A 24651-nucleotide genomic window follows, 5' to 3' on the forward strand; every position below is an offset into this window, starting at 1 on the left:
GAGTCTTTTACTGATTTGGGGGCCAAATTAATTAATTCAGGCCTCTGTAGTAGCCTCTTGGGAAATATCCTAGCAACAGATCTTGCCACTGACAAGAATGTTTCTAGCTACCTTCTGCTCCTTCTGCCCTCTTTTACCAGTCTACCCTGTATAGCCTCTTAGGTTATATCATTTAATTTCTACCCTCTTAGGTTAGTTTTCTGTAACAGAACAGTGAACTGAAATGAAAGTCCTCCAAGTACTTCTAATGATAATTGTTTTGTCTTTGTAATAACATAACAAATAAATCTACATTTTCTATATCACTGTTCTCGTTTTTTACTAATTCTATTAGTGAGGTTTTTTTTGTTTTTTTAAGTAATGCTGGCAAAATATCATACTATTGGTGTAGTGGTAGATCTCATAGTAATAAGTACTTGCCTCACATGCAAGAGGCCCTGGTTTCCATCCCCAGCATCATAAAAAAAATAAAATGAGAGTCTTATTGGTCATATTTTGCTCATTTTTTGTTGATATGAACATGAAATTAATAAGAAAATATGTAGTTAGAGCTTCTGGAAAATATTTAATAAGAAAAAGAATATATTTTAAAGAATTTTGGGCTGGGGATGTGGCTCAAGCGGTAGCGCGCTCGCCTGGCATGCGTGCAGCCCGGGTTCGATCCTCAGCACCACATACCAACAAAGATGTTGTGTCCGCTAAAAAATAATAAATATTAAAAAATAATAATATAAAAAATAATATAAAAAATAATATTAAAAAAAAAGAATTTCTGCTGCTTTTCTTTGGATCAGGAATAATTTCTTATATTTTTTTAACTTTCACGTTAGCTTTTCACAGATACCTGAGTATTTATAAGGCTGATTTGTAGTTCCAGATTTATACCTGGACTTCAGATAACTTGTAGGTTAAATAAGCTGTTCAGAGTCAGCCAGTTGGCTAATTAGTGACTAAAGTCTATTTTGATGTCCTCAGCCCAGTGTTGTCATCAGCACTTTCACGTGGTTTCCCTCATCCGTCAATTAAAGTAATTTTCCTTTTTTTTAAACTAGATTCACAAAGTCTTAATCGTTTTAATTGGCAAGTAAAAGAGCCACTTAGAAATAGAAACTAAAATTTTCTAAGACCTCCTGTATATCAGCCACCATCCTGGGTTCTTTGCATATATTATGTGTTCTGATATACCGGACTACCTTATGAGTATAGATGCCTTTATTATCCCTTTGTATGTGTGGTACAGGGGTACTTTACCACTGAACCACATCCCCAGCCCTTTTGTATATTTTATTTAGAGACAGGGTCTTCTTGAATTGCTTAGAGCTTCGCTATGTTGCTGTGGCTGGCTTTGAACTTGCAATCCTCTTGCTTCAGCCTTCCCAGGACTAGGATTATAGGCATGTGTCACCATGTCCAGCATATTTATACTTCTCAAATAACCTTATTTAAAGCCTTGTGAATTACATATTTTGAGATGGTATTAGGGTCTTTCTCAGTATTGGTGAAGGTGAGAGTTTATGCACTGATGATTATAGTGTATAGTCCTTTACTTTTAGAAAACAGGTGTGATTAGTGAAGATTCAGAGATAATAAATATTTAAAACTAGATTATCTATGGAATTTTTAAAATTATAAATGGACCTTTATTTTATTTATTTATATGTGGTGATGAGAATCAAACCCAGTGCCTCACACATGCTAGGGAAGCGCTCTGCCACTGAGCCAAAATCCCAGCCCCTTATCTATAGAATTTTGATCCCCTTACTGCTGTATAGCTAATACTCATGTAATCCTATTTTTAAAGAATTTCTAGAATAGAATTATTGCCATCACATTATGGAGGAGATGGAACATATTTACACTAATATTTCATTCTCTTCATATATACAGAAATAAAACCAGTATCTAAGTATTTATAAGGCTGAATTGGGGACTTCCTAATTTCAAATGAGAAGTCAGAAAAACTTAAATTGAAGAATTGAACTTGGTTAGAATATTTTAATCTTAATTTTTAAAGATAAAAATAATTAAAAAATATATGACTTGGGGGTAAGACTAATATACAGTATATACAGACATTTGTTTTGTTTGTATGTACTAGGGATTGAATCCAGGAGTGCTCTACCACTGAGCCACATCCTCAGTCCTTTATGTATTTTATTGAGACAGTGTCTCATTTAGTTACTGAGGCTGCCTCAAACTTGTGATCCTCCTTAGCCTTCCAAGTCACTGGAATTACAGATGTGCCACTATGTCTGGCTAGGATTTTGGGGGGAGTGGATTTTTAGAGATTATATGAATCACTAATGCATACTAAGCACTTAGGACAACAGTGCCTAAAAAAATAGATCACTAAATGTTAATTATTACCAATAAGAAAAACTGTAACATTCATCCACCACTTAGAATATATTTGAGAAACTTGAAATTTAAAATTCCATTGAGCAATTAAAATAGATGTCGTGAAATCTATGCAATTATTCATAGAACCTTCAGGCAAGTCTCCTACTTTATAAACAGATCTAATGTACAGGAGTTTCTGGTTTATAAGCATTGAATAAGCTAATAAAGGCAACTGGAGTGGTTGCATCAGGCTTATTAAGAGCAGCAATAAATAGCTCAAAGCTTTATGAAAACAAAAACAATTCCCATTGAACTTCAAATAGTAAACATTTTGAATATGAAGATAGTGCAGTAATTTTCATGAAATTACAATCTTGTGTCCGCCCAAATTTTGGCTATTAATCCAAATACTAGCTAATTAAGGAGAAAATAAATATTAGAAAGCTATGTTCTAGCTTACAAAATAGACAAGAAAGCTAAAATAAATAAGGCTCATAAAAAGGTTAGGGCCTAGGAGTGGTTACATAAGATGTTTTAATTCCCCTGCTGCTATCAGACTAATTTCTTTATTGTCTCTATGTCTTTGAGTCAGTACACTCAAGATTCAAAGTTCTGGATGGCACTATGTCCCTTAGTTGCAAGGGACAGATGGAGTATCTGGCCACTTTAAGCTTTTAAACAAATGACACTGCCCTGTCCAGATTCTCACAGTGGCAGATTACCCCAAACCAGGAAGATGCTTAGATGCTGGCTTGTAAAACATGTACAGCTGCTTACAGACAGCAACCTCAAATCCTTAAACACACACACATACACAGCAAATTCTGGTTATGTTCTATTGCATGAGTGTGAATAAGCAGACCATTGCATTTAATCAAGTTGTGGTTAAGTCAGGTATGTGCAAGCATGTTTGTGATGATTGCCCAAGTAATTTACGTTGCTTAAGTAGAAGACAGTACTTGAGAGGGATAAGAAATGTGAAAAGTTATCAGTGGGCAGAAGTTCCCTATGGTAGTCAGGGGATCACTAGAGACAGGGTACTAGGGTGAGTGAGCTGGAAAGGAGTTACAGTGGGAAAGTGGGGTGTTTGAGATCATAAATTTTAAGCCTGAAGCTATATATAAGCTGAGCAGAGTAAAAGACAAGATTATTAAAGGGGAGGGAACCAACAAATGGGGTTTGCCCCCCAAAGACATGGAAAGGATCCTGTCTGTGGTATTAATTACCAAGAAATAACTGGAGTAGTGTTATGGAAAAGATGACAGGAACTCAGACCTTTGGAACAAGGAGGACTTGAGGGAACTATATAATGCTTAACTGCGACAAGTACCCAGGTAGTTGATGACCTGTTTTTAAGGGAAGAAGTAGAGGAGAATGAATGGGAAGTAGCAATAAGGACAAGGAACACCTGTAGGCCCAATGGTGTGAAGAGTGTGGGAAAGTGGCCACCATTTGAGAAGATTGCAGAAGAAGCAGGGTTATCAGAAGTCACAAATTCAATCTGATGTGAAGTTCAGAGGGCTATTTTCACAATTAGTACTCATTTTTCTTAAACCATAGTCTTCATGTAAGCAACATGAATAAAAAGAACTATTTCTGTAAGAAAAATAGCCATGAAACAGTGACACAGCTTCATGTTTGGAAGACAAGGGGCTGTTAAAGGGAAGAACCATTATTTAGTAGTGTTGCCCTGGCAGAATTCAGGCCTAGTATTGTAAGATCATCTGAATTTTGCAAAAGAAGCTGGAACTATGGATTTTTATGTGAAAAAGACTTAAAATATTGACTCTATTTTAAATACTTTGCAGGCCCAGTAAAACAAATCAGTGACACCTTTACCTATGCAGTCACATTTTGGTGACCTCTGCTTTTTAAAGTATTACTATGGGATATATTTTTCTAAGTTAAAGAGACAAACTAATCTTCAAACCAGCTGCCTGTTAGGTAGACTTAGCAACAAGCTGCCACCGTTCAGTCTACAACTATAGGCTGAGCTCCAACAGCACTTAAATTACCTGGCAATTTATCATGTGCTTGTTAATTGATTATTTCTCAGATCATATCTCACCACATTTTTTTTAACTTTGAATTCTAACTGAATTGCCTTTGAAGAGAAACACTAATCTTTTATGATCTGAACGTTTAATGAAAATTCAATCTCAGACACTAAGACTTCCAATAGAGAAAAGTTGAAGGTTCTTTAAACCTCAAAAATACTAATTGATTCCTGCATTTAATATTATTATAAGGAATTTAATGATTCTTCAAAACGCTCAATTTTCCTTGTGTCACATGAATGGCAGATGTCAGAGCATTGTTTTTGGATTGAAGTAAAAGTGTAAAGACAGTATTTGGCTCTATGTGACCTTGGACAGAGTGGTAAACTATAAACCCATCTAGGTTTAGTTTCCTTATCTGTACAATAAAGATTAAAAATACATGTACCTATTTCACCTAGTAGGTGTAAGGTACATTCCAAGGTGGATAGCTTTAATCTCACCTTCCTGTGAGTTTTTAATTCTATAATACAACTTGCCTGAAGGTAGTGAGATCATCTACTTAGAGAACATATTTTAGATATTAGAATATATTTAAAATTTAGGAAACCCCTTGAGAATGAATGGATATATAATCTTCCAAAAGCAATTTTCCTATTGGAAGATGATACCATTGATGGTATCACTGTGTGAGGTAGTCACTGGAAAGTATCTTCTCTCCAGTCCTGTAAGCTAGACTGTTTATACTTTGGTTAAGAACCCTGTTCATTCGAACAACAACTGATACAATTTCTTTCATCCTACTATCACCTTCTCTCCACTTCTCAACTTTGTACTCATTTGATCTTCTTCTAAGTTAATAATTATCACTTGAGATTTATGTGAGGTTTAATGAATGAGTCTTTTCTAGCAGCATTTAATACATCATTCAAAAGAACAAGTCTTAACTGAGAAATACAGGATACCTCGTTTTCACAGTAATTTTTTTTTTAAGTCCCAGTGATGAAAACTTAAGACAGCTTCCTCAAAGGAAGTTAAAACATTGACGAATCCAGTGTAGCCAGTGTTTAGCACATCAGCTTGACTATCTTTTAACTTAGTCTGAGTCTTTTGGAATAGTTATTCCTTTTTTGTATTGTTGTTATGCAGCCATGGAAGGAAAAAGCTGAACATTAAAATCATCAACAATATACCTGAAAGACAAAATAAGGTAAAATAAAAACAAAACAATCTTAAAGGAAAGTCAGTCCCTAATTGAGTATACATTTAAACTAATATTCTCACATTTTTCTTCAACCACAAATACTTAAAAACAGTATGTACTTGATAAAACCAGTAGGATCTAAATAGTGAATTCAAAGGACAAACAAAACCCAAACATTAATAGTTTTAGTTCTGGCTCCCTTACTGACTTGCTGGAAAAGTCTGGACTTGGGTCCTCAGCTGCACCTCTAAAATGGCAACAGTCCTTCATGCCCCAGGGTTGTACCCAGGGAATAAAGCAACTGAAAGTACGCCAGGTTCTCACCTGGAATGCTCAAATAAGAACAGTATATCATATTTACTTTCTCGCTTCTCTCTTTTTTTTTCCCTCATCAATCTTATATACTAATAGCTTTTAGAGATTTATCAAGTAAAATACTTAAGCAAAATTTCAGTCAATGCCTAATTTTTAATTATAATTTTTTTTAAGTTTGCTTATTTGTTTTTGCAGTGCTGGGGATCAAACTTAGGATACTGTGCATGCTAGACAAGCACTTTACCACTGAGCTACCCCCTAGTCCTAAAAGTCTTTTGAGGTTACACTAGATAAATCTAGCACATAGCCTTTGCTTCAATGTGAAACAGGGAGGAGAGGGACCCAATTGAGTATACAAAATTCAAATTGCTATCTTAAAAGGGAATTCTTCAGTTTTTAAAAATCCTACTATATTTAGACTTTAAACTGTAGATAGCTTATAATTAGATTAAAAATTAGTTTTGTCACAGGCAAATTTGAAATTATCTTATTCTTGTTTGGCAATTAAAAAAAAACCTTAAGATGGCTAGTATTTCGATATCTTAACATTTTTAAAAGATGAGTCTGCAACCAAAGTCTTCAAATGAAAAGGAATCTGATATGATCCTTATGTTAATTGATACACATTTTGTCAATTCTTTATAGAGTCAAAGCTAGAAAATAAGACATATGACATTTAAAATGTTTTCCAAAAATGGAACTGCAGTTTCATAGAAGCACACAGAACTGGCCAATTTTTATTGTATGAAATGTAAAAACTAGAAAATAGTCCTGTATACATTCTTTTTTATATATATATTTTTTAGTTGCTGAGACATCTTTATTTTATTTATTCATACACGGTGCTGAGAATCGAACCCAATGCCTCACACATGCCAGGCAAGTGCACTACCGCTGAACCACAGCCTCAGCCCCTTGTATACATTCTTATAGTCACGTTTCTAATATTTTTCATTTGGGAAGATGATGGAAGCCATTAGAGAAATTATAGTATCTCTGCTGTGATAAGAATCAAGAAAGACATTAAGAACTGTGGCTCCCAAGAATAGTTTGCTCCCTGTGAGTCAAGAAGGGGCTGGGGCTGTAGTTCAGTGGTAGAGCACTTGCCTAGCACATGTGAGGCACTGGGTTTGCTCCTTAGCACCACATAAAAAAACAAAATAAAATAAAGGTACTGTGTCCATCTACAAATATAAATATTTTTTAAAAAAAGGAAAAGAAACTGGGCATGGTGGCACTTGCCTGTAATCCTAGTAACTTGAGGCTGAAGCAAGAGGATCACAGGTTTGAGGCCAGCCTCAGCGACTTAGTGAGACCCTATCTCAAAGTAAAATATAAAAAAGGTTGGGATGTGGCTCAGTGGTAAGAGTGCCTCCAGGTTCAATCACTAATAACAAATTTTTTTTAAAAGGGGTTGAGGAGCTGGGATTGTAGCTCAGTGGTAGAGCACTTGCCTAGCACGTGTGAGGCACTGGGTTTGGTCCCCAGCACCACATAAAAACTAAATAAACAAAATAAAGGTATTGTGTCCATTTACAACTAAAAATATTTTTTAAAAAAGGAAAGAAGAAGATAGACACCTTATTTTTCATCTGGATCCATTTATTTCCAGTGAGTATACAACTTTAATATATGACAAAATTCAATGGCAAGCTTGAATTTAGTATTCTAAAATATTTTAGAATTTTTCTAAATGTGTATATTTATTTACATATGTATTCTACCCACATTCATTGAAGGATATCTTGTTTCTCATTCATAAACCTCAGTATAGAAACATGAGTTTCTAAACCAAAAACTCCAACAGAAATTTTATGTTGGGTCTAAGAGAAAAAAGCTAGGGGTCTTTTTTAGGACAGCTTAGGAAGAATCTTTATTTTCAACAGTCTAAATAGGGCCATACATAATTACAGAAAATTTTATTCTGATGCCACTTAGAAGAGATTCCTTGTGAACATTTATATACTTTTTAATTTGGTGTTTCAATAGTTTTGAAGTAAGTGTGTCTTTAAAATGTTTTGATAAGAGCCACAAAAAAATGTGTTATCTTCCTATTTGGACTATACAAACTTGAGAATGTAGTCCCTTTCTTCACTCTCCCACTCTGGTCTGCAAAAGATGACGAATTACTTTTCCTTTCTTTCCTATCATGAGAGTTTTTCCTATTATATGCTCTTCTGGGAAGAAGTCATTAAGTGCTTTGAGTTGGGGCTGGTGTTGTGGCTCAGAAGTAGAGTGCTTGCCTTTCATGTGTGAGATACTGGGTTCGATCTTCAGCACCACATAAAAACAAAAATAAAGATATTGTGTCCATCTATAACGAAAATGATTTTTAAAAAGTGCTTTGAGTTGGAAAGCCTGTTTTAAGGGAAAAAAATCAAGGTCCCTTTGCAGAGAACATTATTACTTCAGATTTTTTTCTTTTAAAATTCTTCTGGAAAGACCTTTTAAATGTTATTTCAAGTAGTATATGAAATAATAATTTTGCATCATGGGCCTACAGTAAAAGTAGGTGGAGCACACTAACAAATATGTTAAATTGATATATTAAAGAATATATGTTGGTTTCAAATAAAACATTGGGGGAACTTTTTCATATAAAAACTATCATCAGCCAGGCATGGTGGCACATACCTGTAATCCTATTGGTTCGGTAAGGTAAGCTAAGGCAGGAGGATCACAAGTTCAAAGCCAGCCTCAGCAATTTAGTGAGACCTTAAGCAATTTAGCAATACCCTCTCAAAAGCAAAAATAAAAAGGGCTATGGATGTGGCTCGGTGGTTAAGTGCCCCAGGGTTTAATCCCTGGTACCAGAAAAACAAAACAAAAACAAAAAAACTCTCCTGCCTAATTAGTAACCTCTTTTAACTTTTTTTTTTTTTTTTTTTTTTTGGTGGGGGGCAGGGAGTGCTAGGGCTTGAACCCTGGGGCATTCTACCACTGAGATACAATCCCAGCCTGGAAAACACCCCTTCTTTATTTTTTATTTTGAGACAGGGCTTGCTAAATTGCCCAGGTTGTCATCAAACTTGCAATCCTCCTACCTCCACCTCCTCCATAACTGGAATTATAGGCATATGCCCCTGCCTATAAGAAGTTATTAGAAAACACTACAAACACAACTTATAAAATGAGGGGGGAAACAAAACTATCACTAGCCTTTTTAAATGCAGATTTTTCTCTGATATTTAAGTTTGTACCTATAGATATTACTAAGCATGGTAGATAGCAAATGTGAAATAAAGGAATGGGAAGTGAACGAGAGGAATTAAAACATGAGGCTATTCAGTGAACGAGAGGAATAAAAACATGAGGCTATTCAAACGTATGTGTGGAGCCAATGTTCCCTTCTACATGTGCCTTTTTTTTTTTAAGAAATAAAACAGAAAATCAGCAATAAGAAACAGAAAATGCTAACTGAACAAAAAGTGAATTAATGAAGGGCTGGACATCCTCTTATTCATTATAAGAAATGCATATTATGAGTAGAGTAATTGTATGGTTTTTTTGTGTTCTTTGATTCCTCTTTATAGAAGACTTTTATATATCTGAACCCAAAAGAAATAACAAGAATGGAACTTGTGATTTTTTTTTATACTAGTGTTTAAAACCAGAGGTGCTTGACCACTGAGCTATATACTCCATAGCCCCAGCCCTTTTTATTTTTTTATTTTGAGACATGGTCTCTCTAAGTTGCTTCAGGCCTTGCTAAATTGCTGAGGCTGGTCTCAAAATTTCAATCTTCCAGCCTCAGCCTCCTGAGCCACTGGGACTACAGGTATGTACCACTGCACCTAGCTGAATTTGTGAATAATTTTAAAACCATACTTACTATAGTTATTCATTGTTTCATGAGATGCCCTTCTGCAAAATGAGTTAAATGAGTTAAATGACATTTATCTCAATCATTTTAACTTCCTTTTTCCTTTTCCTTTTTGTGCCTATTCTGACTTTGGAAATTGACATGTAACAGCAGCATTTCATATCGTATTTTAAAATATCCTAATCTTTCAGACATATTAAAGATATGCTTACCTACAGAAGGAGCCAGCCAATACACTATAAAAAATTGAGGGAAAGCTTCATCAAAACACATGAAATGAAGTGAAAGTGCCAATGCTGGATTAAATACAGCTCCTGTTATACTTCCTCCTGTAATACATTTTAAGCAAAGTGATTCCAAACAATGTATCTTACATTTTCTTGTATCTAGAAAGAAATAGGTTATTAAATGTAACTATTTTACTGTAGATATTTAAGTAGTCTTACTCTATGATTCTCCTTTGCAGAATCAAGTGGCATATTATAAAGTGTAATAGATTATGGATTATAATATACCAAGTAAAAAAAAAAAAATAAAAGACAAAGGACATCAAGAGTTTAAACCTGGGGCTGGGGATGTGGCTCAAGCGGTAGCGCACTCGCCTGGCATGCGTGCGGCCCGGGTTCGATCCTCAACACCACATACAAACAAAGATGTTGTGTCCAACAAAAAATAAATAAATAAATATTTTTTTAAAAAAAGGAGTTTAAACCTGGTGCTCTGCCTTTACTATAAAATGAACACTGAAAGTTAATGTGCTCTATTATTATAAGTTCCTATAGTTTTTATGAGATAGGAGATTTGGCCATTCTTCCCATTTATCAGTTTGAATGAGTGAAAAATAATAAAGTGAAAATACAATTAAGGGGCTGAGGATGTGGCTCAAGCGGTAGCGTGCTCGCCTGGCATGCGTGCGGCCCAGGTTCAATCCTCAGCACCACATACCAACAAAGATGTGTCCACCAACTAAAAAATAAATATTAAAAATTCTCTCTCTCCTCTCTCACTCTCTCTTAAAAAAAAAAAAGAAAGAAAATACAATTAAAAATGGATATACTATCCCAGGGTCCTCTTGGGCATAAGCATACCTTTTGTATTGAAAACAAAAAGTAAAAATAGACCAAAATATCATCTCTTCCATTTTTTCTTGTCAGAAGAGTCCTCAAGAAGTCACCGTGAATGGTACATCTCAATAAAATGGTTATACAAATGTTTTTAAAGTGTGAGTCACTTCATGAAAAATAAGCACAAATTTTAACTGTTGACTATTTTTCAGTATTCCTGTTCCAGCTCTATACCAAAGGTAACTGACATGAGGCCTAGGAATCTATAGTTCTGTCCACATACTAAAAAAAGAAAGGCAGAGGAGACTGAAGGACTCCAACACTACTCACCAGAGCTGCAACTGCTTTTCAAAACACACCCTAAGAGCATCCCTAAGACTGGCACTGCTGGTAGTTCTTACAGATGAAGGCTTAGATGCACACATCTGCCTCTTCACTCAGCCACAGAGATCCTGAGACTTTTACATGTTTTATATTGACATATACTACTAGAGCCTGTCTTCATAGCATTCAGAAAAGTAAAATTATTTAAGTTAAGTGACCCTTTCAATCAATGATTTGGGATTTTTGCAATTCTATTTTTGGGAGTACTCTCCATGTTCATAGTGTTTTTTTCTTTTTTGCAATAAAACTTTGACAATGGATGTTGAAAAAATAAGGTGATCTTTTCATAAGATTTCACTAATGAGATATCACTATTGATAGTCTGAGAACAAAGAAGCTAGGCTGAGATCAAACTACTAAACACTAGATGAAGCTCACTAGATGGCTAAGATGGCTAAGAGTTTTTGTTAGCACACTAGCCTCATGATTCGGGGTGGTTTTGGGGTTTTTTTTTTTTTTTTTTGGTTTTTAACCTCAGCAATGATGATACTGACATCACCTCATGGGCCTTCAGAATTATTCTTGAACAGTCACATCCTGGAATGTTAAACCTGCAACTGCCAAGGCTTAACAGAATTATAGCTGATCATTTCAGTTCAATTCTACACTACCACCACCCTGAAAAAAAAAAAAAAAAAATCTGTGTACCAGATACCATGGATAGAAAAAACTCACCATCTTTATTGAGTTAACATCAATGATCAGTGACTTGCTAAAGCATAAATAGACTAAGTGAGCCAATGCCCTCATAACTAGTTTACTTCAGAGCTGTAGGTCATGGTATACTGAAGACTTTTTCTTAGGGCTAAGATAAACATGATAATCACACCACCCTAAAAACTTGAACTGTTTCACTTCCTTATCTTCTACCTTACCAGTTCTGTTCAGTGTGACTTAGTAGAAGCTGCTCCTCCCCCTAAGGGGTATTCTATTTCCCCTCTCTTGAATAGGGACTGGCTTTGCAACTTGGGTTGACAGAATGCAACAGAATTCTGAATGTGGCAGGGATGGTGCTGTGTGAATTCCAGGTAAACCCATCGGCCTCTATTTTTTCCGCTACCCTGACGTAGAAGTAACTGGTCTGGGCCACATGGATGGGAACCAAGGCAACCCAGATGACAGCACCAACTGCCACACTTGAGGGTCCCTAGGCTTTTCCAGCTCCACCCCTGTCCATATGGTGAATGTAGCTGCATGAGATTTGGCCAACTAATCCAGAGAACTATGAAAAGTAATAAATTGTTATTTTAAGTTATGGGATTGTGTGTTACATAGCAATAGTTTAAACATACAGAAATCCATATCAGGTATGGATTCTGTGTCAACAAAAGCCCCAAATGTGGCATGGGCTTTGCTGTTTTACTGGATAATTCTTTTGTTGTGAGGGTCTGACCTGTGTACTGTAAGATGTTTAGTGGCATCCCCAGACCCTACCCAATAGATGCTAGTAGCACTCTCTTCTCCCCACACTGTATCAACCCAAATGTCCTCTGGGGACAAAATCCTCCCCAGTTGAAAACCTAGAGAAACACTGGTACTTGGTACAAGAAGATATATTCAAGGTTGATTATTTATAATAGCAAAGAACTGGGAACTGGAGAAAACCTAAATATCTATTCACAGAAAAATTTTTAAATAAGCTTATTATTATTTTAGGATATCATAAAGCATTTTGAAATAATGAGAGAAATCTCCCTACTGACATAGATCTCCATTGAACAAACCACCAAAAAAAGTAGTCTGAAGAAAGGTATGATACTTTTTATGATAATATGAACACATACATAATAATATATAATGTTTCATAGATTATATCTATAATAAATGCACTTAAAAAGCTTTAGAAGGACATAATACAACACAAAGAAGGATTAACTGATGGAAAGAGACGGTAGAAAAGGAGGGACAGACATGGAGGATGGCAGTCAAAAGCACTTCAGTGTTTTATTAGTTTTTTATAAAAAATCAGCAGACACAGAACTATCAGAAAGTGGCTTTAGCAAATAGGTTACTATTCATTGACATTTGAAGGGGAGATGATATAGTTATCACCAAGAGAGAGTTATCACCAAGAGATCCAGCAGAATTTTAGAGGTCACTATAAGCTTATGAAATCACCATATCCAAAGCTGAGGTCTCAAATCTGGCAATTGTAGGCACTAATGTTTCTCAATGTTCCTGAAGGGAATCAAATTCTCTGTAACAGAAGGATACTAGTTAAAAATCACATAAAACTCATGTATAAGCCAGAAGGTCACTTATATTGGAAGCCATGGACATAAATTTACTAATTTATAATGGAAGCTAGCCCTTTCCAGTAACCAAAATATTTGTCTTCCTTCTCCAGGGCACTCATTTCCTGGTAAATGCCCCCTGGAAGGCCAAATCTATCACCAGAAGTTATTTGATCAGCTTGTAATCAGAGCAAAGACCATGATAAAACATCATCCAGAACTGAAAATACCTTTTTAATGACAAGACTGCTTTCCCTGGATGTGGTCTCTGCCTCCTGTTATATTGGGCAAATGGTCTAGATACTCCAGTTTTTACTGCTGGCTCACAGATATGCTAATTTACTACTTAAACTTGGTAGCTCTTTTAAGACTAGTTATTATAGACATGGGAGAATGATACTGAACTGTTTCAGAGGTTGTGGGGAGCACCTGGGGATTTGTATACCAAAAAATTGACTTATTTGCAAATAAGTTAACTTTCAATATAAAAGTTGTAAAGACTACACTTTCCTGAACTTATACCAACAAAAATATTGATTATGCAACAATGATGAACTTAGACTGGAAGCCTGTGACAAATTAGTAGTAAATGCCATGTATTGTGCTAAGAATATAAATAATATTCCTTTTTTATTTTATTTTATTTTATTTTATTTTATTTTTTTGGTACCAGGGATTGCTTACCCACTGAGCCACATCCCCAGCCCTTTTTTTAATATTTTATTTAGAGACAGGTCTCATTGATTTGCGTAGGGCCTCATTAAGTTGCTGAGGCTGACTGAGCTAGCAATCTTCCTGCCTCAGCCTAGGATTATAAGCATGGGCCACAGAGCCCAGACTCATACTCTTGACATTTTAAAGATGAACAAACTGAGACTAAATTAAGTATCTGGCATAAGAACACTAGCATAAGAACACAGACCAACTCTAAACCTGTACGCTTGACCACTATATTATACTGGGGTCATAAGTTAGTTTTATTTGGAAACTATTTCATATAGTTATTATATTAGAGGGAAAGTACGTAAGGACTTAGTTCCCTTCTCATTTAAAAGACTTAGGATACCAAAAATCCTGCATGGAGTAATGGAGTGAAGTAAAAATACTACAATTTCTTAAAACAATTTATTAGACTTTTATTGGAAGCCATGGACATAAAATATGGAATGCCCAAATATGTATTTTATCTATGTAGTCTTTTTTATTGAACAAACTATTTGCTAGTTCACTCATTTACTCTAAAGATTATTTCAACTGTTCACTTTGTACCAGATTATACTATCCTAAGTCCTAGTTCTACATTATGAAAAATAAAACAAATGTTGTTTCTGTACTCAAACCTTTCTTTCTGGTAGATGAGGATAGGTACTATGTCAGAAAACAGTGTAAATAATTTTAAATTCTATAAACAAAAAACAGGTGCAGTAATAAAGACAACTTACATGTGTAAAATAACATTTTTTCAATATCTAATTATGTACAGAAATAAATGCATTTTTTTCTCACCCTGTTTATTGAACTAAAAATATAAATTAAGGAAGAATTTCTTGAAATCTGAAATAATAATTTATAATTTTAAGAGCCAGGTGTGGCAGCACACACCTGTCTGAAGTCCCAGCTATCTGGGAGGCTGAAGTAAGAGGATCACTTGAGCCCAGGAGCTTAAGATCAACCTGGACAGCATAATAGCAAGACCCCATTTAAAAAAAAAAAAAAAAAAAAGCTTATATTTTTTAATATTTTCTCACCAAGCTTTTTCTTTCTTTTTCTTTTTTTTTAATTTTATTTTATTAGGGAAGCCAATAACTACATAAGTGGTAATGACAACAGTGGCCCTCACCTGCACATAAAAATTCTGACTGCTGGGCTGGCTGAGTGGTAGAGCTTAGTGTAAGCAAAGCCAGGGGTTGAATCCTCAGCACTACAAAAAATAAATTCAGAATGCTAAATCAATAAATACACAATCCTAGAAACCTATGGCTAGGCTGCTAGGCAGTTCTGTTCTGAATCTTAAAATATATCATCAGTCATTTTGACATGACCTAAATTCATGAATCCTGAGTGCCTTCAAGGCCCAAGTAGAAATCTCCCAGCATGCAATTTTTTCAAACCTGTACTTGTGGTATTTTAGAAGTTTATTTTTTTTTTTTTAAGAGAGAGAGAGAGAGAATTTTTAATATTTATTTTTTAGTTCTCGGCGGACACAACATCTTTGTTGGTATGTGGTGCTGAGGATTGAACCCGGGCCGCACGCATGCCAGTTGAACGCGCTACCACTTGAGCCACATCCCCAGCCCTCCCTTTTCCTTTTTAAGTTCTTGTTCTTCTTACAAAAGCCTTGCTTTTGCCTGGCCCTACAGACACTCAACTAGTCCCAAGACAGTCCATTCTATTTGGAACAAAGTGGTAACATAGTAAAGTAAGTTTCTGTGGGATCATAAAATTTAAAAAAAACCTGCTTAATCCAGTGTTTGCCAGACTTATTTGATAAAAATCCTTTTGTAATTAAAAATTTTTAATTGTGGTAAAAGATACATAAAATATTCCACTCAGTGTTTTTTACATTCAACAATGTTGTTCTACTGTCAGTATTATCTTTTTTTCCAGAAGTTTTCCATCCAGAAGAAGTTTTCTATCACTCTGAAGTCTGTACCCATTAATAATAAGTTTCCATTTCTTCTTTTTCCTCAGTCCTGGTAACCTATATTCTACTTTCTGATTCTATGAATTTGCCTATTTTGGATTATTTCATGTAGTGAAGTAATAAAATATTTGTCCTTTTTGAGGGGTCTGGACTTTTAAAATTTCTTTATTTTTACTTTTTGGTACTGGGGATTGAACCCAGGGGCACTTAATTACTGAGACACATCCCCAACTCTTTCTATTTTTTATTTTGGGACAGGGTCTCACTGATTTGTTTAGTGCCTCCTAAATTGCCCCACCATGTCCAACTAGAATTTTTAAAAAAAGAATTAGTGGGACTTGAACACAGAGACACCCTACCACCCTACGAGTTCCCCCACCTTGCCTCATGTTTTTTCATTTTTGAGACTGTGTCTCACTAGATTGCTTCCAACTTTTGATCCTCCTGCCTCAGCCTCCTGAGTTCTTGGGATTACGTTGTGCAATGTGTCTGGCTTAACAAAATATTTTCAAAGTTCATATTGTATCTGTCAGAACTTTATTCCTTTTTAGAGCCAATTGTATTCAACTGTATGTTTTTAGAACTCATGAGGAGCACACTGTAGGAATGCTGATAATAAAACTAGGTTAGGTACTTTAGTGTCAGTTTGAAGCATGGTTTGTGTGCATGTTTGCTGTGTAAATTGAGATAATCATTTAACTTCTGAGCCCCACTCACTTTGCTTAAAATGGAAATAATGTATTCATCAATGGCTTTTGGTAAGGATTAACTATGATTACTCATATAAATTTCCTAGCAAGATGCTTTAGCCTATACTAAGCACCCAATGAATACTCTTATCTGTCCTATATTGGCAAAAAAGAAAATGAAAGGAAGATTATCATAGATTGTGATTTTTCTATTTGGTTTTACCCTTGCACTCTCCAGCACTAAGACTGTAGCCACTAATTACAGTACATTACACTTGAAATGTGCCTACTTCCAGTAAGGAACTCAATCTTTATTTTTCCTTCATTTAAATAGCCACAGGAGGCTAGTGGCTTCTGAATTGGACTACACAGGCCTAGATTCTTAGAACAGTGGTTTTCAACCTTGGCTTTGAAAGGAACCACCTGGGGAACTTTAAAATATATCACTGCTTCCAGGCATAGTGGCATATGCCTATAATCCCAGCTGTTTGGGAAGCTGAGGCAGAAGGATTGCAGGTTCAAAGCCAGCCTCAGCAACTAGCAAGAACCTAATGAGAACCTGTCTCAAAATAAGAAATAAAAAACTGCTGGGGATGTGACTCAGTGATAAAACATCCCTGGGTTCAATCCCTGGTACCAAAAAAGTTAAATTAAATTATACCACTGCCTAGGCGCCTTCCCAGAGCAATTACATTTTAATCTCTGAACCCAGAATGGGTATATTTTAAAAGCTCCCCAGGTCATTCCAATGCAGGAAGAATGTTGAAAACCACTGTTTTAGCAACCCTTTTACTCTCTCCCCCTCTTCCATTAATTAGTTCCCACATTTCAATAAAAAGGAACAGTGTTTTAGATCCCTTAAATTGATCTTTTACATACTCCTTCCACTAGTTTTCCTTATATTAATCTATAACTTCAAATATTATCAAAATCTCTATAACATAAATATATGCAGAATTATTTATGATCACAACTATATTAAAAGTATAAAATAGAATACCAACTTGAGGATAATCAATAGAGGGAGGAGGGACATAGTTGGAGAAAGATCCAACTGTCAATGTTTTATTTTAAAAATCTTTTACTGTAAAAGGTTAAACTGTGGTGTAACTACTTTTTTTTTTGGGAGGGGGGTCACTGTTTTTTGTTTTCCCTGGTACCGAGCCTCACTGAACTACATCTCTAGACCTTTTCAAATTATTTTACTTTGAGACTAGAAAATAGGGTTTTGCCAAATTGCTCAAGCAGGCCTTGAACTTATTATGATCCTCCTGTCTGAGCTTCCTGAGTAACTGGAATCAGAGCATATGCTGCCACACTCAGCAGAATTTTTTTTTTAACCATAGTTCAGTTCATACATAGTGGATATTTCTGATTTAGCTAAAACCTAAAACTTGAATAAATGAGCAACTATTCATGAACCCTCCAGTTATACATATGCTCTTCCCTCTCTCCTGGAACATTTGTTTTCATCTGTGTATACTAAAAAATGGAACTATGCCTAAAGAAGGGAATATGGATTGGGAAGTCTTTCATTTTTACCCTATAAGGTCAAACACATTTAGGAGCCCTTGTTTTGAGGTTTGTTTCTAATTCTAAGTTTCGCTTTAATGGGCAGAAGAAAGATGACTATTATAAATTTCCTTTGTTATATTCATGCCTCCAAAACATTTTGTAATTCAGATATGGTCCCAGTAAAGGTATTCTGTGGGAATCATTTGGGAATGGGGGCATAGAGGATTGTGTGCAGGGCCTCATGAGTGCTAGCTAAATGCTTTGGTAGCACATGCAAGGCACTTGAGTTCCATCCTCCGCACCACATTAAATAAATAAATACATTTTTTAAGCATCCTTAGTTTCAATCAAGTTTTAATTTTAAGACAAAACTTTCTTGATAGACCAATTAAAAGTTCATTTATAACTCAAGACGAATTATTAAAGAAATAAGAAATGAGTGGGGCTGGGGTTGTGGCTTGGTGGCAGAGAGCTTGCCTAGCATGTGTGAGGCACTGGGTTTGATTCTCAACACGACACATTAATAAATAAAATAAAGGTCCATGACAACTAAAAAAAATTTTAAAAAAAGAAATGAGTAAGTAATTTGTCAAAAAAAAGACTAGAAAATGGAACCACAGAATTTCTACTCCCCATTCTTAACTACTAACCAATCATGTGCCTTGTGCTTTAAAAAGGAAGGAACTTTTTAGACCCGGGATCATTTTTCAATGACTGTCAGAAACCATCTAAACTACTTTACAATATCAAAGAGGTAACTGATAAGTTGTCTTTCCTCTCTAACGCTAAAACAATCCCTAAGATATTTGAACCCATGGCAGTATCTAACAGGATCTCAAATTTCAGCACAAGAGGTGGCCCCTTTCTCTGTGTGTTTGATAACACTAAATAAAAGACCTCAGCCTTGTTGGTTAAGAATGGGTTGCAAAATGGTTAGAATAAAAGGGCTGAGGGATACCAATATTTACATCACAGCGGTGTGGGGTTTCGGATGTATCTTGGTAAAGAACTTAAGAGCCTCAGATCACAGAAGTCCAGATGTGCCAAGTGTTTTATGGGAAATGACAAACCTGCGTAGGCCAAAAAGGTGATGAGTGCAGCCAGCAGGTGGATACGAAGCTTGGTTCGGACCTCCTGGAACTGCAGCAGAGCGCTGTGGAAGATAAAGGAGCAGATGACCTCTGTGATGATCGCTTGGGGTAAATCGGAATCGATGGGATTCTTGCAAGCCAAGTTCCTCTCGCTGAAGTGATACTTGGTCAGACCCAGGTTCCACAGGGCGCTTACACAGTACCTGCTGCACAGAGCGCTAACTAGCTGAGACGACAGCCTCACTGCACCCATCTCGGGGGACATTCCCCCCAGCATCATCTGCATCATCACGCCGCACGGATTGCCGGAAGTGCCCACCAGAGTCAGGCCATGCACCAACGAAAAGAAGTAGATTAGCGTCAGCGTCCAGGTGGGGTGCGCGGAGTCCTGCGCGCTAAGCAGTTGTAGCTCGTGGGTGCAACAGCAGAGCTGGAAGGTGGCCAGAAACTCCAAAGCGAAGGCGTGGGCCAGGGGCCTGTGCAGCTGCTGCCGAGCAATCACGCGGCCCAGACCCACGAACAGCACGATCGACAACATAAGCCCCAGAGAGGTGCAGGTGTCCCGGACCTGGGGCCAGAGCCCCGGCTGTGCCGACATGACTCCCTTACCGTATGACTAGCCGGCTTGCTCCAGAACGACAGGAGACTGCCCAGGGCCTGAGTCTTAAGTCCGCAGCCCCGCCCCTCCTCACGCCCCTGGGGAGGGCCGGCTCTAGGCTAGCGGGAGGTCCCGGGGCGTCACGCTGGAGGGATCCTCCCCCCCTCCCCGGCTCGGAGTTAAGGTGTTGGAACCGGAGCCGGGGAGGAGAGGAGGTGAGGGGCGGCGAGGGAGCTGTGCTTGAGCGTCGGCTGAGGGGCCAACGGTCAGCCGAGCCCAACACGCACAGCTCCTCGGCCTCCCTCGGCTACTGGAAGCGAGCGCTGGTGGGGCGGGGCGCCGAGGTCCGCCGCGCGCCCAGGGCCATTGCGCACGCGCGCAGTGGCTGGCGCGCGCGAGACCCAGACCTTCAGATCCCTGACCCTGCCCGGCAGAGATAGGAGGGCGCCTTTTGCGCTCCGACACGTGCTCTGGAATGTGAACTCGAGCTTTTTGGGTACTCCGAGAAGACTAATACATCTACCTGGAAGACCCCTTAAAGGTCATTTCAGCAACCCCCTCGTTTTTACTAATGGGGTGACCGAGATTAAGAAGGGAGGCGCAGCGCCCGGAACCGGCGTATAGGGGGTGTGCTTTAATAATGGACTTGAGAATCGAGGAGGAGCGTGCAGCAGGCGCTTCACCTGCCTAACAAATTTTTTTTTAATTTTGTAATTGTGATAAAGTGAATATATGCCATTTGTTTTAACCATTTTTAAGTGTATAATCCAGTGACATGAATTACATTCACAGTTATCCAACCATCACCACTCTTTCCACAGTTTGAGTCATGGATCTTAGAAATGATGTTCCCTGAATTTATAATATTTGTATAATCTGTTTATAATCTTTGCCATGAATTATTTAAATATAATAATATAAAAGAGTCAATTTTTACATTTTAAAATTTTATTTGTTGTTCTAATTAGTTATACATGACAGTAGAATGTATTTTGACATGTTGTACACAAATCGAGCACAATTTCTCATTCCTCTGGCTGTACAGGTGCAGAGTCGCTCCGGTAGTGTAATCATACAAGTATATAGGATAATAATATCCGTCCCATTATACCGTCCTTCCCATCCCCACAGTCCCACCCCTACCCTCGCTCCAGTCTACACAAACCAAAGTTCCTGCATTCTTCCTCTACCCTGCTCCGCCCCAGCTGTGGTTCACGATTCAGAGAAAACATTCTGCTTTTGTTTTTCTGGGATTGCCTTATTTCAATTTTTACTTGTTCTTATTAGTTAATACATGCTAGTAGAATGTATTTTGACGTATTATACATATAAGGAGTATAAGTTATTGTTCTGGTTGTACATGATGTAGAATTACATTGGTGGTGTAATCATATATGCACATAGGGTGGTATGTCCAATTCATTCTACTTTCTTATTCCCATTCCCCTTCCCTTCCCTTCATCCCCCTTTGAAACAGCCATTTCTTACAGTCATTGCATCCTATGAAGGAAACCCAAAGCAAAACTCCGGAGAAATCCACTCATAGAATAGTGGTTTGTTTTAAACAGGGTGAAAACTCTTTAGCACAGAGCCTAGCACAAAGGGAATAGTAAAGTAGATGCTTAAAGGTGAAACAGAAGTTTTCAGAAGCTGGAGTCCCAGTCTTGGCTTTTGCCATCACACCATAGTCCCAACAATTCACTCATTTGGGGTGCAGAGTGGGAGAGAATGCTAGGGTTCCTCAGACCTTGCACCTAGCAAAGTTTTGTGCTAATGGAATGGTGTCATGGCTCAGAGTGGAGTTTCCAAATACCTTGGCACTGTTCAGCTACAATTCTGTTCCAGCTGGCTCTTTTGACCACAAGTCCACATTTCATGGAATTGGAGGGAAAAAGGAAGGAGAGTGAGAAGAACTTCTGGATGGTTCTCCTCAGTTTTATTCCCAATTTCAACTTGTCCTTTTATAGCCTAATGAAAATACTTTTTTTTTGGAGGGGGGTGTGTCTTATGGTACTGGAGATTAAGCGCAGGAGGATACTACTGTTACCGCTGTTGACCGGTGATGAGTCCTTGCTTCCCCGATGTTGAAGAATAACACCAAAGAAGCACGCCGAGGCAAGGTCAGAGTAGAAAGTAGAAGTTTATTAAAGGACAGCAGAAAAGACTTCTCCCGGAGGAAGAAGGGGACCCAATAGGTGGAATCCAGTTGGCGGGCAAATGTGTTCCCTTTTTTATAGTTTTGGTGATGGAATGTAGGTGGGAGGGGTTGGGACACAGGTGGGCCAAAGAAGTCATCTGGGCAGGAAGGACTTCATTATCACTTCTTTGAGATGGGGTATCTTCAAATCTGTTGGGGGCTGTTTCCTGGGCTCCATTAACATTCCATTGTCCTGTGTTTTTCCTGAGTCATTCCCAGCATGGCCTCCATTTTAGATTTCACTCGGTATTAGACCCGATTTACCTAACTACACTGACTACCTAACTTTAAATCTGGCTTCACTACCACTGAGTTACATCCCCAACCTTTCCCCTTAAATTTTATTTTGAGACAGGGTCTTGCTAAGTTGCTAAGTCTGGCTCTACCTTGCTATCCTCCTGCTTCAGCCTCCCAAGTCACTGGGATTACAGGCGTGTACCACCAAGCCTCCTGGAAATTCCCCTTTTAATGTGAAGATTTCTGTGGTATCAATAAAAATTTTTATAAACTCTGAATTTTTAAATAACTCAATTCTTTCACAAATCACAAAGAAAAAGTCCTTTCCTCTTTCCTGTGTTGATGCTTAATAAAGAAAAAATTTCAGGTAAATAAAAACTATGTTTTAGTTGCTGCTATTTAAAGAGATTACTTTAAAACCAAACCTGTGGTATAATTTCTTCATTGATTCTCTTTACTAGAAGTCACTTGAGAATTATTTAATGTAAATGCATTTTGTTTATTGCTTTGCTGATAATTCACCTTTACTAGCAAAATCTGTGTAGAAAACTGGTCTTTGGACTTTGGTAAGAAATTTTAATATCATTGTAGTATACATTGTCATTGAAAGGACTTTGGACATTGTTCAAGAACAAGAACAATATAAATTCAACTAATTACTTGTGATTTAATATTTCACATCAAATACATCTTTTTCTATTTTCAGAGGCAAGAAATGACTAATTAAAATGACTCCACATGAGGGCTGGGGTTGTGGCTCAGTGGTAGAGTGTTTGCCTAGCATGTGTGAGGCACTGGGTTCGATTCTCAGCACCATATATAAGTAAATAAAATAAAGATCCATCAACAACTAAAAAATATTAAAAGAAAATAACTCCAGATGAGCTAAGATCTGTGTTAACTTTAGTGAAATGGCAGTGAAAACAGTCTTTGCTCTTGAATAGCATAAAAGAAGGAATAGAAGAGAAAACAAAATTAAAATATAGTGTAAAGGGGCTGGAGTTGTGGCTCAGTGGTAGAGCACTTGCCTGGCATGTGTTACCGCTGTTTACCAGTGATAAGTCCTTATGTTATGCTCGAATTCGGGACCCCCAAAAGAGCACCAGAGACCAAGATCTATGTAAGCAGCAAAGAGATGTTTATTGCGAGCTAGCTCAGTCCTCTGCACCCACACAGCAACTGGTGACGCTGAGAGACCCCAAGCCCAGGGTTTGCAGCAGTTTTACATTCTTTGGGGAAGGCAAGGACCCCACATACATCATAGCATCTCTTAGCAAATCATCACACACCTCGGGAAAATCATAAAACAACTCTAAAACATGATTAGCACATTCACTGGCAGGAACAAGGTGGTTAGGAGTGATTGGTTAGTATAAGAAGGGGATTCGTTTGAACTGATTGGTTTAAACCATGAAGGGAGTACATGCTGAACTACATGGTTTCCCAACATGTTATCAACCACCATAAACTACTGGGAGAGTCATTTAACATCCCAGGTATTTTCCCTGACCCATGCTGATTGATGGCTGCTAGGGGGTTGCTATGGGTCCCCACCTAGCCTGATTTTGAGTCAGGGACACCTGGCCCAGCAGATCTCTCCTGTTATTTGTAGATAAACAACTCAGCAGGGTGGGTATGTGCCTAGGAGTGCTCTGTGGTTCTTTCCAAGGACAAGGGTCACTCCCCCTTCAGGCTTTGCTCTGAGGTAGAGGCTGGTTTTTCACTTACTTCCCCAATGTTGAAGTAAAACACCAGAGAAGCACACCAAGGCAAGTTTAGAGTGGAAAGTAGAAGCTTTATTAAGGACAGCAGAAAAGACTTCTCCCCGGAGGAAGGGGACCCAAGAGGTGGAATCCATGGAAGAGGGAGGTCTTTCCCGCATTCCTGTCCTTTGTTCTATTATCTTGCAATGATAGAATGTAGATGGGAAGGCCCAAAGGGTGGGAGACCCATGGGCCTGAGGAGTAATCTAGGCAGGAAGGATTTTTGGATTAGTATCTCCAGGTTTGCTGGGAGCTACTTCATTAACATTTCCTTGGGATGGGCTCTGGGCCTTGGGGACATTTTCAATTCCCCTTTCCCTGGACTCCATTCTCAATATGGCTTTCATTTTCGATTTTACTGATATTAGACCTGATTTACCTAACTACACTAACTACCTATCTTTAAATCTGGCTTCACATGTGTGAGGCCCTGGGTTTGATCCTCACCAATGCATATAAATAAATAAATAAATTGGAAAAAAAAAAGATCCATTACAACTAAAAAATATTATAAAATAAAATATAGTGTAAAGGGCTCGGATGTAGAAACACTACC

At 37.6% G+C, this 24651-nt stretch overlaps 1 protein-coding gene across 2 annotated transcripts; it reads right to left on the bottom strand.

Annotated features, from left to right (window-relative positions):
- Positions 1–818: 818 nt before the first annotated feature.
- Positions 819–20050, bottom strand: AQP11 (aquaporin 11). 2 transcript variants are annotated; one of them, XM_081280022.1, is made up of 3 exons: positions 19280–20050; positions 9892–10008; positions 823–5530 (listed from the first exon to the last, which is right to left on the bottom strand). In XM_081280022.1, exons 1-3 carry the CDS (start codon positions 19896–19898, stop codon positions 5457–5459), a joined length of 810 nt encoding a protein of 269 aa, XP_081136148.1. In that variant the 5' UTR covers positions 19899–20050; the 3' UTR covers positions 823–5456. The 2 variants fall into 2 exon arrangements, with proteins under 2 accessions (XP_081136149.1, XP_081136148.1); XM_081280023.1 differs by lacking the exon at positions 9892–10008 and having other exon boundaries at positions 819–5530.
- Positions 20051–24651: the final 4601 nt, after the last annotated feature.

The sequence above is a fragment of the Spermophilus citellus genome (assembly GCF_964194105.1).
Source record: "Spermophilus citellus genome assembly, chromosome: 2".
In the NCBI taxonomy this organism is placed as follows: domain Eukaryota; kingdom Metazoa; phylum Chordata; class Mammalia; order Rodentia; family Sciuridae; genus Spermophilus; species Spermophilus citellus.

Coding starts and splice junctions, on each gene's coding strand:
- AQP11 (XM_081280022.1), bottom strand. CDS start 19,898: ATGTCGGCACAGCCGGGGCTCTGGCCCCAGGTCCGGGACACCTGCACC. Junction 10,009..19,279: donor CACCTTTTTGGCCTACGCAG/GTTTGTCATTTC, acceptor AATGTATTACAG/GAGGAAGTATAACAGGAGCT. Junction 5,531..9,891: donor TTGGCTGGCTCCTTCTGTAG/GTAAGCATATCT, acceptor TTTGTCTTTCAG/GTATATTGTTGATGATTTTA.